Here is an 18643-nt window from a genome sequence, read left to right as displayed (position 1 = left end):
TTATTTTTCTTGTTCCATTCTAGTCTTTGTCCAAATATAGTTCAGGTGTCTGTTTACTTTTTTGTGTGGTGCTGGGGATCATGACCAGGGCCTCGCACATGTTAGGCAAGTGTTTTAACACTAAGCTGCATTCCCAAGCAATGTGCATTTTTAAAAATAAGTTATACTCCATGTATGTATACCTTTATTTTATTTATTTATTTTTATGTGGTGCCGAGGATCGAACCCAGTGTCTCACATGTGCTTCGTGAGCACTCTACCACTGAGCCACAGCCTCAGCCCCAGAAGTGTGCATTTTTGAATTCCAGTTTCTTCTTTTAGCATCCCATGCTCTTCTTGCCCCTGCTCCCAGCCAATGTAACTATAATTTTTCATGACTGCCTTTCACTGAGTTAATTTCACACAAAATATGGCCTTTTATTAAAGAAAATCAGTATCTTCTCTAACTTTGGAAGGATGTTTCTGATCCTTGAATTTTATATTTTTCATTCATTTAAAGTTAACAGTTAAAAACCAAGGAATCATAACACACTTTTAATTTTTTAAAAATCACACTACAGTAAAGGTATAAATAGGCATCACCCTGTTCATTTTGCATTTCCTTAAGTAGAACATTGCTGGGCATGGTGGCACATGGCTGTTAATCCCAACTACTTGGGAGACTGAGGCAGGAGGATCACAATTTCTAAGCCAGCCTGAGCAGCTTTGTGATAGCTTGTCTCAAAATAAAATCATAAAAAAGGACTGAGGGTGTAAGCTCCATGTTACAGCACTTGCTAGTGTGTGTGAGATCCTGGGTTCAATCCCCAGTACCATAAACAAACAAACAAACAAACCAAAAAACCTAGAAGACTTTGGGCTGATGGTGACTTTATGAGATTATCTAGTTCAATAATATCATTTTATGGCTAAGAACCTGAGACCCACTAAACTCATAGGTTCCAATTCTTTGAGAATGTACCAATACCTGCTACTATCTTAAGATAAAAATCCAACATCATTCACTTGTACTACACAACCACTCATGTCTTTTTTTTTTTTTAAACTCAATATATGAGCCAAGATACTCTTCCTTGAGATCCTGCTATATTCTAGTGTAGTGGTTAAGAGCATAGGTTTTGGAATCACGTCACACAGCTTCTAGTCCCAGTTAGTGCCCAATTAGGACATCAGACATATTTAATACCTGTATTCATTTATTTCCTTTGCTATAAAATAGGGACAAAAATAGTATTTATCTCAAGGGTTATCATGAGATTGAATTAATCAAAGTAAAGAGTTTAGTGTAGGCCTGGCATATTGAGTTTCATAAATGCTGTTACTGTGATTATCTGTGAATGATAATCTTCCCAATCAGATTCAGATACTCTAAGACCTTTTATGCCAACTCCTGAGAGACAAGATTCTCAGGCACAAACTTGAAATTTTAATTCAGTGGTCCACCTAGTAATATTGCACTTTTTAAAATTTTTGTTCTAATTAGTTATGCATGACAGTATAATTCATTTTGATATATCATACATAAATGGAGTATAACTTTTCATTCTGCTGGTTGTACATGATATAAAATCACACCGGTCATGTAATCATATGTGCACATAGGGTAATAATGTCTGATTCATTCTTCTTCCTACTCCCAAACCCGCTTCCCTCCCTTCACTCCTCTAGGTCTAATCTAAAGTACATTGCACTTTAAAATATATATATTAGTCTTAGATGGTCACAATACCTTTATTTTTATGTGGTGCTGGGGATTGAACCCAGTGCCTCATGCATGCTAGGCAAGCGCTCTACCACTGAGCCACAACCCCAGCCCAGCTACAACCCCAGCCCTACATTGCACTTTTTAAACTGGTATTTAAACTCAGATGTTTTAGAAAAGAACATTTAATGATCTATATAGGTCATTCCACTGGACAATATGCCAAAACAAAGGTAGATCTTGACAAATAGTGTAGAAAAAGTTGGAAAAAAGAAACAAATTCATGTGTGCTATAATTATTTTTCTCTGTTTGATGTATTATGATGTTATTATGTCTTACATTATACTGACATCTTTCAGAGATCTGGATTGAAAACTAAAGGCAAATTGCTAGATTTGTTTAATTGGAGGTGTGTGTGTGTGTGTGTGTGTGTGTGTGTTTCTGGGGATTGAAACCGGGGCCTCACATATACCATGCAAGTGCTCTACCACTGATCTACATCCCCATCCCATTGGCTTGGAATTCTAAGCAGCACAGCAGAAAAATTCAGAGACTTTACTTACAAAGACGAATGTCTTTAGATTCAATGCTCTTATTCCTAAAATCAAAAGTGGTAAGGGCTGTTACTTCAAAAAGAAGGCTCATCAGAGGCCTTTCTTTTTCTTTTCACTGAAATCTATCCAGAATTGTAAAATTCACTGGGAACAGATCTGTGGTTATTTACTGAACTGTGCTGATAAGAGTGGCTGCTTACCGGCTATTAATCTTCAGCTATGTGCTTGACCACATGTGCACTGTTGATAGACCTCTTCTGACAAGATAGTTGTCCCTGGCCATCAGTGAGTGGGATGAATGGTTTGTTTTGAGATTGTATCAAATTTTGGCTTTATCTCAGGACTCAGAAGCTGCTATTGAAAAATGCAAAGAATCCCTATGAAGAGTCAAGCAGAGACGTGAGCCAAGGCAAGCCTGCTGAAGGAGAGGCTGGAATGTCTTCTTGCCCCCAACCTTGGGTAATGTGACCAAAGTAGACGAAGCCAAGAAGTGGGTTGATATACATCCCAGTTCACTTTTTCTTCTCCTTTACTGAGTTTGGAGCAACTGGAATCTGTTATAACTTTCAACTAGTATCTGTGTTAGCCAACACTACATCAGCTGGGGAGGGTTAGGGGTGGGATGGTGGAGGAACTGTGTCCTATATTAAGGGAATCTGAATTAAAATATCATCCTAATTTAATGGCAAAAGAATTGTAGGGGATTTTTTTTCTATGTATACCTTTTTCTTATGACTTAAATTATTAGGTTATGTGAAGTTTTCCCCAAATTTTAGGTGATCCCTTTCACATGGATATCTTAAAAATTCAAGATTATGCTCCTGGCATTCTTAATATTTTTTCCTCATGCACATTTTAAGTCCCTAGACTTCAGTAGCAAAATAGTTTCCAGATTAACAAAAATACAGGATGCTTAAATTCATACTTATAATGAAAGTTCAAGTTTAATTCAAAGGCAGATTTGAGTTAGTCAATTGGCTGTTTTGTATTTTATCTGTCAACCCTGAATGTTTTCCAAAAAACATACTAGATCTAGAAATTCAAGATACTTGGCAGGTCATCTGCTTCAGTATTGATTTCAGACCACTAGAGGGAAGACTTGCAACAAGCTAAACTCTTGATGCTGGGAATTTCCATTTCCAGAAATCCATCAGAGAACTGATTGAGTGTGCTCTGTTGGTGTATCTGTGGTGTATGTTGCAGAAAAGCTTGGAATATGTAGCAGGCCAGGGAGGATTGAAACCTTAGGGAGGAACTGTTAGGAAGAAGTTTTGCAGGGGGAAAGGCAATGTTTGGAGCTCTTTCCACGTATCTCTACTCCCCTAACCCCACCTCACCATGCATCCCAGAGGGTAACTTTCTTGTGATTGAGCTCTTTACTAACAAGTGATCATGTGTTCCTACTGTTATAGGCATTCAGTGTTTACTTGTTTTTTTGGTAGAATTTGAGTATAGAAATAAGAAATGTGAGATCTCCCTTACTACCTGGCTATCTTCAGCAAGTCCCTTAAGCTCTATGGATCTTGCTTCCTCTTCAGTACAAGGGACTTAGATTAGATGGTCTCTCAGATCCCTTAAGTCTCTGTAAGTGCCACAGTATGTGATTCTGGGAGGATTTACCTGTAGAATTTGCTCAGTTCTTGGAAGCCTCCTGACTGTGGACTTTGGAAGTACCCACATTGCTTTGCAATCTGTGTGGTATTTCATTTAGGTTTTGGATGGCAGGTTTAGCTTATCTAATTTAAATCAGGGGAAATAAGGAGAAACACAATCCTTTATTTTTATTTATTTTATTATTTTTTAAAAATATTTATTTTTTTGGTTGTAGTTGGACATGATACCTTTATTTTATTTATTTATTTTTATGTGGTGCTGAGAATTGAACCCAGGGCTTCAAACGTGCTAGCGAGCGCTCTACCACTGAGCCACAACCTCAGCCCTATTTATTTTATTATTATTATTAATTTGTGTGTGTATGCTTGAATTAAACCCAGGGCTTCACATGTGCTAGGCAAGTTCTGAGCTACATTCCCAGCTCAGAAACATTTGCTGCATGTCACTTGCTTGTTGGCTCAGTGCTGTTAGGAAACGCCTGGGCTGCTGAGCTCTGTCCTCCCCAGCTGTCATAAGTGTCATCCACACCAACTGCTGCTGCAGATACCAGAGGGAGTGGGAGAGAGCTGAGTACCCAAACTGGAAGGAGAAGCAGAAGAAACAAATCTGGTTCCATCAGCTGCCTTCCCCATCTCAGCCCAGAAATTTGGGTCCTGTGTTCTTCCAGCAGAGAGGCAAATGGTTGGAACATTTGTGGTGTAGAGGGAGGGATTTTGACTTGAACCAGAAATAATGGGCCTGTGCCCTTAAACAGTGGTCCCATATTGGTTTTGCAAAATGTTTCTGCAGAGAGACCATTAATAAGGAGAAGACAAAGGGTGATTAGTGTTGTGGAAAATAAGAAAATGAGAACATATGTTCATGAGATTTACCCTTTTATTACCAACATTCCCCTCTCTTCTCCCTAATTGACTCCATTCATCATCCATTCCTATACTTTTATAATTTCAAATTCCTATTCTCTTGATTCTGGGTTCTGGGCTTCTTCCTGTGGAAGGCGCATTTCTGAACCAGTGGAGCATGGTCAGTCAGAACTTTGGGCAGTCCCTCTACTGGGTTACTGATTGACAAAGAAGGATTTCAGCCATCTGTGTCCTTTATCCTAGAGCATGGGTCACTTCTTTCTTTTATTTTTTTTCTTTTATCATTGATCTATTTTAATATCTAATCTATCTAGCCTCAGAGCAAGCCAGTGAACTCTGCTCAGCCTGCATTCCAAGTGCCCGATCAGTGTTAGACAATCCAAATAATGAAAAGAATGATCATTTTTGTTGACTGAAGAGAAATGTTTTTTTCTGGGTCTCCCTTTATAATTCTGTTTCCCAGTCTGTTTAACCGTAAGAAAACATTTGATGGATCTCTGCAAGATAGTATTTGCACTATTAGTTATTAGTACTTATATTTAAATGAATTTGTGTGTATATGGAAAGTGATATACAAACATGTATGTGATATTATTTGGCCAATGAACAATGCTTAGAATACTTATGGATTCTTGGATTATTTATAGTAAAATGTTAGCCCACAGGGATCCATGCCCCAAAACTGGGATTCCAGAATTAGAATAGAATCTTCAGTACAGATATTGGTAGTGTCCAGTTGCTTTAATAGAAAGTAGCATAGAGTTTCTAATTTAAAATGGAGTCTTTCATGAGCTAGAGAAATAAATTTGACAGACTCTTTTTTCTGTTGTCTTATGTAGGATAAGGTATATGAATATGATAAAGCCATAGGTTTTAATTGATGTATGATGGGATGGTTTGTCTTTTCATAACTTCTCTTTTCCTTTTCTTTTCTATAGTTTGTGGTCATAAAGGAACATCAAGACATCAGGAATGGGAGTCAGCCTTCTGCTGGCAAGGATGGCCAGGCAGCAGATGTTGTCCAGTTATCCTCCCTGGAGCTTGGTGAATGGTTATCTTTATCTGGATCATGAGTGTTTTCCAGTGAAAAGTCTCATCTAACCAGAAAAACAGTAGTAAAATTATATAAGTTATGTGAGCATCTGGGTTGTATTTAAATACCATAGAGCTTTAGAGAAACAAATTTGGACTGTATTTTTGTCTTATATGAGATTACCATGTTCACTAAAACTCTAGTCACATAGCAGTCTGCTAGGTCACTTTGAGCAAGTGCTCAGTGAGTGACTTCTTATTTTGAATTAGGGTTTTAAGGTCGTTCTTGGGTTTGGAATCTGTATGGATAGCTGTCAGTATAGATCCAGTGAAATTGTAAATGGCTTCAAGAAAATGTGTTTATGTTCTGGTGGGAAGGATTCCTGTGAATGTAAGTTGATCTGGAGATTTCAGAGTATTCAAGTCTTATCAGGGGCTAGACCTCGGCCAGATCCCTGGCTGGCTATGAAGTCCAGTCAGGCCACAGAGAGACAATAAAATCAACCCAGGTTCTCAAACTGTTCTAGAACTCAGTCTGCTTCAGGTAGAAATGGAGTTAAATATCCTCTGACATAGCACTTTTGCCAGGAGTTGTATTATGGTAAATGTCTTGGGCTGTGTCTTAGATAGCATTATTGTTTTTTCATAGCCTGGAGGACATTATTGAACATGCTTTTGTGTCATAAGCCTTTGAAAAAGCTTAGAGAATCTTTGTGCCAACAAAAACATTTCCACTGCTAATAAAATGAGCCAATAAAATATCAGTTCTACTTTATTTTCTGATATTTGCCCTTCATGCTTATTACCATAACCTTCTTTTCAGATTTCCTTATAGAGAGAACATAGGCTTCTTATTCTGGAAAAGTCACTCTAAAACCTCTCTTGTACACATGCTTCCAGGTAACCCAAAATACTAAACTCAGTAAATCCTTATTGCCTAATTTGAACAAGGCCTGGATGTTAAGCTACACTTAAGACTTGACTATAAAAACCATAAATACCACAATAAGTAATATATATATATATATATATATATATATATATATATATATATATATATATATATATATATTACTGTTGCCTGGATAATTTAAAAATTCAGCATTTTGAAAAGCTGCTTGTTTTTTGTTATTTTTTGTTTTTTGTTACTACTAGAAAGTAACAGCATCTATGTGGTTACATAGAACTTTTTTTAAGCATCTAAAAGCACATACTTCTTTTTTATGAAGGTAATTTACTTTAGAGGTACATATTATATAATTTTTCAAGTCACTCACCAGCACAATGTTATGATAAGAATGTGGTTACATTTAGAAAAAAACTAAAGACTCATTATAGTTAGCTGTGTAGTCAGGGATAGTTTAGAATGTCTACTTTTTTTTGTACTCTGCTATAAACAATTTAACCCATTTTATGGGGCCACTCATCTAACTGTCTCCCAATATGAGTAATATATCCTCAATCAGCTGCCTGGGGTGAAAGTGTGCTTGGGGAAGGAGATAAAGCTCAATTTTGGCTTTGAGCCAATCCCTTCTCTGTTCTTAGAAAGTCCGTGAAAACATAGTACTTGTGGTAGATTCATAGAGTCATTTTTGTTGACCTTAGCCAATATCAACTGGTGCAAGTTAAGTGCAAAGTAACTTGCTAGGGGCAGAAGACCACACTGAGAGAATGGGATAAAAGTGCACTGAAAACTTGAGTTTGTTCCAAAGTAATTTATGGTCCAGATGTGGAGACAGGAAGTACACAGAGAAAGCCAAAGAGCAATATCAGGTGCATAGCTCTTTGGATTTTCTCAACCAACCAAGACAGTTTTAATTTTTGAAATTGAGTCCACAATAGTTTGAGAATGTGTTCTTTTTGTATTTCAGGCCAATTCTCAAACCCCAGTTTTTAAGGGTCTCTTTTGTTGGACATTGTGAATAATGTGAATACTAAATTTCTTTTTTTTTAATTTGCTTTTTTTCTTTTTTCTATAGGGTCAGTGCAGCCATGGAGACAGGAACCCCATATACCTGGAATAGGCACAGAGCAAGGCTGCTGGATCCCACCATCCAGTGACAAAAAGTCTGGTCTCCAGGTAATGGAGTGAAACTATCCTCTACCTTCCTATGAAGTTGAGATGCCCCACCTTTCTCCAGTCATTATAGCCACAAAGATCCACCATGCCAAATGGAACTGACTCAGTGACAACGGAGTTAAAAGGGAGGTCAAGAACAAACCGTGTTGATGGACAGTATATTTTTCTTTCAAAAAGTAGAATACTAAAGATTTTGGTTCCACAATCTCAATGTTACTTACCTAATCAGGGTTCTAGAGGCAGATGTGTAGTTGTGCTTTTGTGTTTTCCTCCAAGCAATCCCATTTCTGATTTTCAAAGAAGAGTGACCAGGAGAATTGGGACAATTGTGCTTAATGAACTGTGGTGTATTTAATAGCCAATACAGATAGATTTTTTTTCTTCCCTGCACCCTCAGAATAAATCTGAGGATAAAGCAGGTTTGGTCAGTTACAAAGTAATTTCTTTGATCTGGATAGTATTCTGAACTCAATTTCATGAAATGACTGGAATATTATAAAATTACTGTTTAGATACATTGAAGGAATTTATTAACTATTGGTCCATGCTAGTAATTTTGCAGAATGAATTATCATAAATTAATGAAAAGTACAAGAATTTACAACTTGATTTTTTGCTGAGTGAGATTACTTATTTTTATATTTTTAAAATCTTTGAATGAAATCATTTAATTTTTAAAGCATTTCCCCAAAGACATCAGTATTTCTCAATCATTATTATTCTTACAGCATTACAGCATTTTTTCCCATGAAAATGTTAAATTCTTCCTTTGTGTGTTTGCACAGACTTATTTTTCACATATGAGATTGTAAGCAAATTCCCTGATTTATTTTCATTTTCATTATGGATGGCAATCAGTTTCTTCTAATTATTTAAATAAAATCACCATAAAACATAAACATTTTACTGTACTCCTGATTAAGTAGTTAATTATAGTTGGTGGTGGTGATAGAGTTGAACCAAAGTGATTTGCCACCCTTATTTGCCAACCTTATTATAATTTTTTTTAAAGTTTGAATCTATAACTCTGACTTCTAAAGTAAAACTTTATATTATTCTAATTAAGTATTTTCCTTGCCGCAAATGCATTGTTACTACACATAACACAACTTGCCTAATGCAATAATTTTGGATTGTTTGGGGCTTTGGATTATCCAGTTTATGCATTAACTAGTCCCTTTGCCTATTTTTGTCTTTCATTCCTCTTCAACACCCCAGATTTTGGTTATAGTAGAAAATCAGAATTAAAAATAATTGAAACTTGTGTTTTCAAGTGGATATTTTATAGAAATTTTGGTAAAGATTTGGTGATGGGGAGGATGACTTAAGGTTTATGGGTATTAATTAACTATTCAGTATGACATTCTTCCCAGCTAATTTTTTAAATATTTATTTTTTAAGTTATAGGTGGACACAACATCTTTATTTTTATATGGTGCTGAGAATCAAACCCAGTGCCTTGCGCATGGTAGGCGAGCGCTCTACCTCTGAGTCACAACCTCAGTCCCCCCCCCCAGCTAATTAATATTTTGTCAGTGTTTTGTTTTGCTTTAATTAATAACTGATATTCTAGAGGATCGGGAGACATATTTATTTCTGATGAATTAATTGACCTCAGAAAAAGAATAGCCATAATTTCCCCCAAGTTTTTCTTTCTTTATTTGAATGTTCTTGTTGTTGTTGTTTTCTCCAAAAGTTAGCATTTTTGAAGGTTTGGATTACCTTATTGTACTTCATACAGGATTTTGGTGAATAACCAAAGAAATTACATGAAACCACACTAACACATAATATGCCATTATCTTTGAACCACAAAATCCCTGTTTGCATTTAGCTTTCAATGACTCTGATACCTTAGAAACTGGGACCATTTTAAGTCCTTCACCAGACTGTCCTTCTGCAATCTGGTCAGTTTAAGGGGTGGGGGTGGGGGGGAATGTACTTTGTGTACTTTGGTCAGTGAGTCACCCTGAAGAGATGTCTTATCTTCTTTTCTTGTATTCTCATGGTTCCACTAGAAACATTCTCCTTTATTTATAACCTAAGTTTTAAAATGAATATTTTTGTTTTATTGTTTTGGTGGTGCTGGGGATTAAACCCAGGGCCTTTTGCATGCTAGGCAAACACTCTACCAACTGAGTTATATCCCCAGCCTCCATGAATATTTTTATCTAAGATATTTGATTTGATTTTTTCTAGACTGAATATTTTCATTGCCTAACTCTGATGGTCCATTGTACACAATACCTGATTGAGATTCCATTTGACTAAATGTCATTTTCTACATATGAAATGAACGTTCTGCCCTCTTTTGGCACTCCTAATGAAAACTTAGGACACTGTGTTCTTTTGAATCCATATGGTTCTGGTTCTACCTACTAGCTTTGATTTCTAACTAATGCCCTTTCCATGCCAATAAATGATTATTGCATAACAATTGAAAATGTGATAGGAATAAATCCTTAAACATAAATAAGGCTGGGAGAAATAAAAACTATCTAGTCAATTTAAGTAGCTGTGACAGGCAAGATTTTATGTTTTGCTGTGTTTCTTTTATGTTTTCTTTCTTCTTCTTTTAAGTTCTTAAATGAGAAACCCTTATCTGTATTGTTTCATGTGCAGTTCAGCTCTAGGCCTGCCTGAAGCAAACACTCTCCTGCTGAGAACTTGACAGTTTCCTCTAACTAGAGCTATAGGCTAGGAATAAGAGAAACACCAGGCTTTACACATTGGTAGCCTTGTGCTGTCACGAAGGTAAGATGTAACTTTCCCAGAGTTCATTTCTGTGTATTTTTGTGATTTAGTTGGTCATAGTGGTTAGATGCAGCGAAAGAGGCACAGTTGCCAGTGAATGCTCACTCTTTCTCATGGAGATTGCTGCTGGGCTGCAGATTTTCCTTATTGTTCCTTACTCTGTATTATCTCTTTACCTTTTCTATTGACCCCAAGTCATACCAGTGATCCCAGCCTCACCACCAGACACAGATACATCCACATTCTATAGCCTTCTCTCAGTGGCTCCACTTCGGAAGTTGGAAGTGCCTGGCTTCATAGCTCTCCTTGCCAACTCCAGCTTGTGCATAGGTTCCATTGTATGTTCTATGATTCCTGATCAGTCATTATACTCCGATGTTCCAAATCCCTTCTAGACCTTACTTTCCCAGATCCTTTTGCAATTATGTAAGAATTAATTTTTACAATAAATAATCATAACATAATATCTAATGATTTGCTTCCTTGATTGAACCCTGACTGATAAAACAGGCAAATGTAACTAAATATTCAAAGAACATATAATTCTCATGTTACTAAAACAGTAAGATTAGATGTTTAAAATATGTAAAAGATGAACATAAGGAAATTACATTCTGATTATTTTCACAGAAAATGCAAAATAATCTATAGTTGAATTACCAGTTGTAACACAAATTCAATACACCTTAGTAATACTAACTAGAAAAGTAGCTAAAATATATTGGTTATTATAGTAATATAAATGTGAAGTAACCATGAATAAATCTATTAGGTGTCTGATTCCATTACAGAGAACATTAAAAATGGAAAACTTTAAAGATGACCCAAAAGAAAAGAAGACATACCATGTTCATGTATAGGAAGTTAAAAAAAAATATATATATATATATATATTGTAGTTAGACACAATACCCTTATTTTATTTATTTATTTTTATGTGGTGCTGAGGATCGAACCCAGGACCTTGCACATGCTACAAGAGCCACAACGCCAACCCCAGGAAGTTTTAATATTATAAAGTTGTCACTTCTCAAAGATATAGACTCAATAACACTTTAATAAAAATGTTACTATTTTCAATCAAACTTGAAAAATTGTTTCTAAAATGCATATGGAAAGGTCTGGTCATGTAAATTTAGATTTATCAGGAACCTTCTGCTAAATAACTAGAAAAACTGTTTAAAAAATAAAATGGATGCTGTGAAGAAGAATAGAATAAATAAAAAGAAGAACTAGATAAAATCCAAATAGTAATTCACTCAAAAACATCAGGCGATTACTAAGCAATAAGGATTTGAGGGGCTAAGCTCTTGGAGAGAACAAATGAAGACTGCAGAGGTGAACCTGACAGTGTCACTTTTCCTCTAAGTATTTGCTAATGTGTCAATCACATTATATCAGAGAAAACATTCAGCATTTGTTTTTTGGGAGATTGGCTAACTTCACTTAGCATTATCTTCTCCAACTCCATCCATTTACTTACAAATGCCATGATTTTATTCTCTTTTATTGCTGAGTAATATTCTATTGTGTATGTATGTCACTTTTTTTTATCCATTCATCTACCTAAGGGCATCTAGGTTGGTGCCACAGTTTAGCTATTGTGAATTGTGCTGCTATAAACATTGATGTGGCTGTGTCCCTGTAGTATGCTGTTTTTAAGTCCTTTGGGTCTAGACTGAGGAGAGGGTTAGCTGGGTCAAATGGTGGTTCTGTTCCCAGTTTTCCAAGGAATCTCCATACTGCTTTCCAAATTGGCTGCACCAATTTGAAGTCCCACCAGCAATGTATGAGTGTAACTTTTTCCCCACATCCTCGCCGACACTTATTGTTGTTTGTCTTCGTAATAGCTGCCATTCTGACAGGAGTAAGATGAGTAGTTTTGATTTGTATTTCTCTTATTGCTAGTGATGATGAACATTTTTTCATATAATTGTTGATTGATTGTATATTCTCTTCTGAGAAATGTCTGTTCAAGTCCTTGGCCCATTTATTGATTGGGTTATTTTTTTTTTATATTTAGCTTTTTGAATTCTTTACATACCCTAGAGATTAATGTGTGAGGGATAAAATTTGCTCCCAAGATATAGGCTTTCTATTCACCTCACAGATTTTCTTTCTTTCTTTCTTTCTTTCTTTTTGCTGAGAAGAAAATTTTATTTTGAATCCATCCCATTTATTGATTCTTACTTTTAATTCTTGCACTATAGACATCTTATTAAGGAAGTTGGGCCTAACCCGACATAATGAAGGTTAGGGCCTGCTTTTTCTTCTATTAGATGCAGAATCTCTGATTTAATTCCTAGGTCCTTGATCCACTTTGAGTTGAATTTTCTAGATAGGGCAGAGGGGTGGGAGGGGAAGAGAGGGAACGGGGGGTTAACAATGATGGTGGAATATGATGGACATCATTATCCAAAGTACATGTATGAAGACATGAATTGGTCTGAACATACTTTATGTATGTTGTATAATCAGAGGTATAAAAAATTGTGCTCTCAGGCTGGGGTTGTGGCTCAGTGGTAGAGTGCTCGCCTAGCATGTGCAAGGCCCTGCATTCGATCCTCAGCACCACATAAAAATAAATAAATAAAATTAAGATATTGTGTCTAACTATAACTAAAAGATAAATATATTTTAAAATGTGCTCTATATGTGTAATATGAATTTAATGCATTCTGCTGTCATTTATTTTTAAAAAATCACCCTGTATCCCATAAATATGTATAATTACTATGTTAATTAAAAATAAAATTTAAAACACCTAAAAAAATTATTTTCTAATGTGAAAACAACAGGCTGAAAGGATATGCAAAGAATTATAAAAATGGAGCAAAGCTTGTGATAGTCTTATGGGGCTAGGAAACAAAATTCATAATTTAGCATCTGCAGAAGAAGAGTAGCCCTTATAACTAATCAAAGCTTTCATATAAGATCTTTGAATAAAAAGCTAACTGAAACAATTCCATCCTCACAGAGATATAAATTCAAATTAGGTTATTCCAAAATAGAATTAAGGTGATTGAAATCTTTAATTTTGGTGCCAGCAAGAGTGGACCATCTCTGGAGGAACATAATGACATTCAGAATCTCTGATTTCTTTAAATTTTTATATACAAAATTGCCCTCAATAATAATAAAAAAAAAAAACCAATAATAATACTAGACAAGTGAGAGAATTAGCCAAAAATCAAAAGGGAAAGAAAACAACAATAAAACGAAACAAAAAAAGTCAATTAAGCAAACTTTTGGGAGAATCAGTTATTTAATTTATCAGACAAGGTTTGTAAAATAACTTAGGTTTACATATTGGAGAATACACAGGATAAGAAAAAGAATTTCAGTAAGAACTTGAATCTGTAAAGGTTATAAACTGGATCCAAGCATGTTGGCAGGGACACGGGAGGCTAAGGCAGGAGGATCAACAAGTTTGAGGCCAACTTCAGCAACTTAGCAAGACCCTATCTCATAATTTTAAAAATGGGCTGGGGATTGAGCTCAGAGGTAGAGGGCTGGGTTCAATCTCCAGTTCTTCAGAAAATAAAACAAAACAAACATACAAAATGATGAAACAATAACTGAAGAGGAGAGATAATGAAAGTAAAGCAATATTTGAAGAGATAATGTATGAAAACACTCTAAAAATGAAAATAATAAAAAATTAAAATGAAAAATAATAAACCAGATTTTAAAATACTATAAAACCAAACAGAACAAGTAGAAACAAAACAAATAGAACAAAGAAAATAGGGAAAATTTAAAAGCACTCAGAAATAAGAAACATTACTTTCAAATGAAAAATAATAAAACAGATGACTGATCAATAGAAATGATGAAAGAGGAATATAGGATATGTTTAAGATATTTAAAGACCTAGAATTCCTCATTCATCAAAAATGTTCAAAAGTGAAGGCAAAACCAAGACTTTAGAGAACAAACACCTAAAGTCACTAGAACACCCACCTGTACCAACACAAATTTTGAAGGGAAGTTTTCAGGCAGAAGTAAAATGATCCCAAATAGAATCAAGTAAACATGGCAAAAAATGAAGAGCAATTGAAAGGGTCAATATTTAGGCAAATATAAATAGATATAGACCCTGTGTGAAAAATTGGAAGTTACTGGTAAAGAAGAATTAAATAGGAGGACTTGATTTATCAGACATTGGAAATTATTGTAATGCAAATGATAACTAAGAAATGTGGTACTGTTGCAGGACAGACAAGTAGATGAATGAAATAAAGACCTATACAGAGAAACTCAAAAGATGACTGAGTGGGCAATGTATATCAGTGCATAAAAATGGACTATTAGTAAATACTGCTAAGAAGATAAATTATCCATTCACAAAGTAATACAGATTCCTACCTTACAGTGAATGTAAGTGTCAACTCAGGTAGAATATACATTTAAATTTGGGAGGCAAAACTATAAAGTTTTGAGAAGAATTTATTGGAGCATGTTTTAATAATGTTAGGGGAAAGAAGAATTTCTTAAATAAGACCCAGAAAAGGAAAACATTAATAAGTTATTGTTAAAATTAAGAACTTCTACTCCTAAAAGTGGACCATAAAAAAGGTAAAAAGTATAAGACTTAAGCTTTGAAAATAAATTTTAATAGATAAAACTGACAAAGGAGCATGTAAATCTAGAAGTAATAAACACTTCCAATAGTCAATAGGAAAAATACAATAAAAAAATGGTCACAAGAGGGAAGACAGGGAAATGGTAGGGAATGATATTGGTCCAAATTATATTGTTACACGTGTGCATCCTAGTATACAACTATCATGCATCAATAAAAACGTGGAAACAATGTAGAGGTGAAAAAAAAAATAAAAGAAACACAAATGCCACAGCAAAAGATGATCGATCACAGTAACCAGTACAATGCAAAATGAAACAAGGAGATACCATTTCATATCTAGTCATGGGCAAACCATTTTAAAGTCAGCAAGAAAGTGGATCCTCCATCCTCCCACACACTGCTGGTGGGGGTGTTAGTTGATGCACTCACTTTGACATTGTTCACTACAGGCTAACACGTTCAGATCCTACAAGCTACCAATTCTTATCTGAGACAGATATCCCAGAGAAACTCATATACATGTACATCTCAAAGTACAAATGAGAGTTCATGATACCAAAAAAAAAAAAAAAAAGAAAGAAAAGAAAAACAAATGGAAGCCATACAAAGTCATCAATGATAACATGGATTTTTAAAATGGGGTTTTATCGAATGTCAGTAAAGGGGGCAGAGAGAGAAGAGGGGAGGGGAGGGGAGGGGAGGGGGGATAGTAGAGGATAGGAAAGACAGCAGAATACAACAGACACTAGTATGGCAATATGTAAATCAATGGATGTGTAACTGATGTGATTCTGCAATCTGTATATGGGGTAAAAATGGGAGCTCATAACCCACTTGAATCAAATTGTGAAATATGATATATCAAGAACTATGTAATGTTTTGAACAGCCAACAATAAAAAAATAAAAAAAATAAAATAAAAAAATAAATAAAATAAAATGGGGTTTTATTATGGAATACTGCATAGCACTTAAAATAAGTGAGTTACAGCTGTGCATGTGAAAATGGATTAATCTGAAAAACAGGACTGCAAATTGGTGCAGCCACTTTGGAAAGCAGTATGGAGATTCTTCAGAAAACTTGGAATGGAACCACCATTTGACCCAACTATTCCATTCCTCGGTTTATATCCAAAGGACTTAAAATCAGCATACTATAGTAATGCAGCCACATCAATGTTTATAGCAGCTCAATTCACAATAGCTAAACTGTGGAAGCCCTTCAATAGATGAATGGATAAAGAAACGGTGGTATATATACACAATGGAATATTACTCAGCATTAAAAGAGAATAAAATTATGGCATGCAGATAAGTGGATGGAGTTGGAAAATATTATACTATGCAAAGTAAGACTATCCCCCCAAAATAAAGGCCAAATGTTTTCTCTGATTAGTGGATGCTGATCCATGATGGGGGTGGGGGTATGTGTGGGAAGAATGGAGGAAGTTTGGATTGTGCAAAGAGCAGGGTGGAGAGGTGTCATGGGGGTAGGAGAGATGGTAGAATGAGATGGACATCATGACCCTAGGTACATGTATGATTGCATGATTGGTGCATCTCTACATCGTGTAATTCTCAACCAGAGAATTGAAATGTAGTGCTCCATTTGTGTACGATGAATTGAAATGCATTCTGCTGTCATGTATAACTAAGTAGAACAAATTTAAAAAAAAACAGTGTTTAATATTAGCTAATCAGAAAAACAAGAAAGAAGCAACTTTTACAAACCAAATAATTCATTTATAAAGTTCATAAGCAGGAAAAATTAACATGTTGTTTATAGATGCCGGTTTAAGTGGTATAATTACAATGCAAAGCAAGTGAATTATTGGCAAAGAATTCATCAGGGTAGTTGTCTTTGGCGTTAGGAAAGAAGGCCTTTGTGATGGGTACTCCAGCACTTTGGAGCCTGGTTGTGTTCTAAGTCTCAGTGGCGAGCATGTGGGTGTTATTATTTCTCTGTGGAGTGTTGGTATACATTTATTTTCACTTCTCTTGTATGATACATTTCAACAGAAGAGCAGAAAGAGCACAAAAGAAATTGTCCTTGAATTCTATTGAGCAGTTCATGGATTCCAAAGCAGAATTATTCACATTCCTTACATTCACTGGGGCTGGTTTTGCTGAACTCTGGCTCCCTGAAGCCACAGAGCACACATGCTGGATTAACATGCTTCTGAGCTGGGAATTTCCCCCTACCATTACAAGAGCCCAAAAGGAGGGCAGAAGATGCTATTTGCCACACCCCTTGAACACTTTTGACAAATAGAGGGATAAAGAAGAATGAGATAATTGAAGATCTGAGGAAAGAAGGGCTGTGTTAGCCCAAGAGACAATGCAGAAAAATTTAAAAATTGGCATTGGGAATTTCATAAGAAATTATTTGGTTGAGGATAATAAACAATGATGTGCATGATTATGATGCAAAGGAACATTCAAACTCTGTTGCTTTGTTTTGCTCTGATCTTCTGATTTTCTTCTATTAGTTTAAGCTGACCTTCAACAATCCATTGTTTGGAGTTTCCCCTTTCAGTTTTAAATGCTGCTTTTCAAATCAGTGTGCAAGCTATTTTGTGTTTGCTAAATTATGAAGCAGGTTCATATGCAATGCATATGTTTGTCCTGAGCTGGGAATTATAAATTATAATTATTAAACTGTCTGTACTTCCTGTATTCATGAAATAATGGATAAGGATAATTTTTAAGAAATTAAAATAGAAAATCAAGATAACAAATGGCAGGAAGCAGAAGCTTCCTTCCACAATCTGGCTTTAAAGTTCTCTTCCTCTAACAACTTTTTCAATTCGCTACTATATTATAACTCTCAGAACCAGCTTTGCTCCTTTATCACTTCAAAATCATAGTTTTCTTTCAATTCATCTCTTGGATTCCAAATGACTTTTTATTGTTAAGGTCTGTAAACAAGTCAGGATGGCACCTGGTATTTTGCCAGGGGGAGTGGTTTGTGAGGTGGCGCCAGCGAGCCATTAAGTGTGGAGATTTCTTATTGGGTGACTGCTGTATCTAGTTTATGTTAATTAAGATAAGCTGTGTGGAATGTATAAATACCTCTGTTGTCCTACAATAAATGGCTCCCACTCCTGCTGTATCAATGTACACAAGTTGCTCGTCACCCCCCGGTAATTTTGCTGCAGCCGGACTGCGGCATTTTATTCCCACACAATTGTTACCATCGTCTTGTTCAAACACTGTTGTAAAACTCAGCAGAGTTCTCAGAGCATAAGAGGAATGAAAAATCTGGACCTCAGGGATTGCACATGATACGTGAAAGAAGAGCCTTTGTGATCCTGGCCCTGCAACTGGAGAATCTGAGAGATGATATGTACCAAAGTCCTTTCCCATCTCTCTGAAGAGAATCTTCTGGCTTCAGTTTCTAACTCAACCCTTGCAGGAACAGGGAGCTTGACAACTGTGATGCTGTTACAATTGTAA

General features: G+C 35.6%; 1 protein-coding gene and 2 non-coding genes across 3 annotated transcripts in view; 1 reads left to right on the top strand and 2 right to left on the bottom strand.

Moving 5' to 3' along the window:
• Nucleotides 1–18643, top strand: part of Egf (epidermal growth factor) — a 135020-nt gene that overhangs the window by 81761 nt on the left and 34616 nt on the right. Inside the window, exons 22-24 of the mRNA XM_027935537.2 lie at nt 2599–2716; nt 5673–5778; nt 7746–7846. Coding sequence (XP_027791338.2) covers nt 2599–2716; nt 5673–5778; nt 7746–7846 — 325 coding nt within the window. The remainder of the gene's footprint in view (nt 1–2598; nt 2717–5672; nt 5779–7745; nt 7847–18643) is intronic.
• On the bottom strand, nt 1740–1812 carry Trnaa-agc (transfer RNA alanine (anticodon AGC)). The gene has a single exon. It is a non-coding gene; the product is annotated as a tRNA-Ala (tRNA).
• Nucleotides 9924–9996, bottom strand: Trnaa-agc (transfer RNA alanine (anticodon AGC)). The gene has a single exon. It is a non-coding gene; the product is annotated as a tRNA-Ala (tRNA).

This window comes from Marmota flaviventris, chromosome 7 (assembly GCF_047511675.1).
Source record: "Marmota flaviventris isolate mMarFla1 chromosome 7, mMarFla1.hap1, whole genome shotgun sequence".
Lineage (NCBI taxonomy): Eukaryota > Metazoa > Chordata > Mammalia > Rodentia > Sciuridae > Marmota > Marmota flaviventris.
The sequence above is the reverse complement of the archived record's forward strand: the minus strand, read 5'-3'. Positions and strand labels throughout refer to the sequence as shown.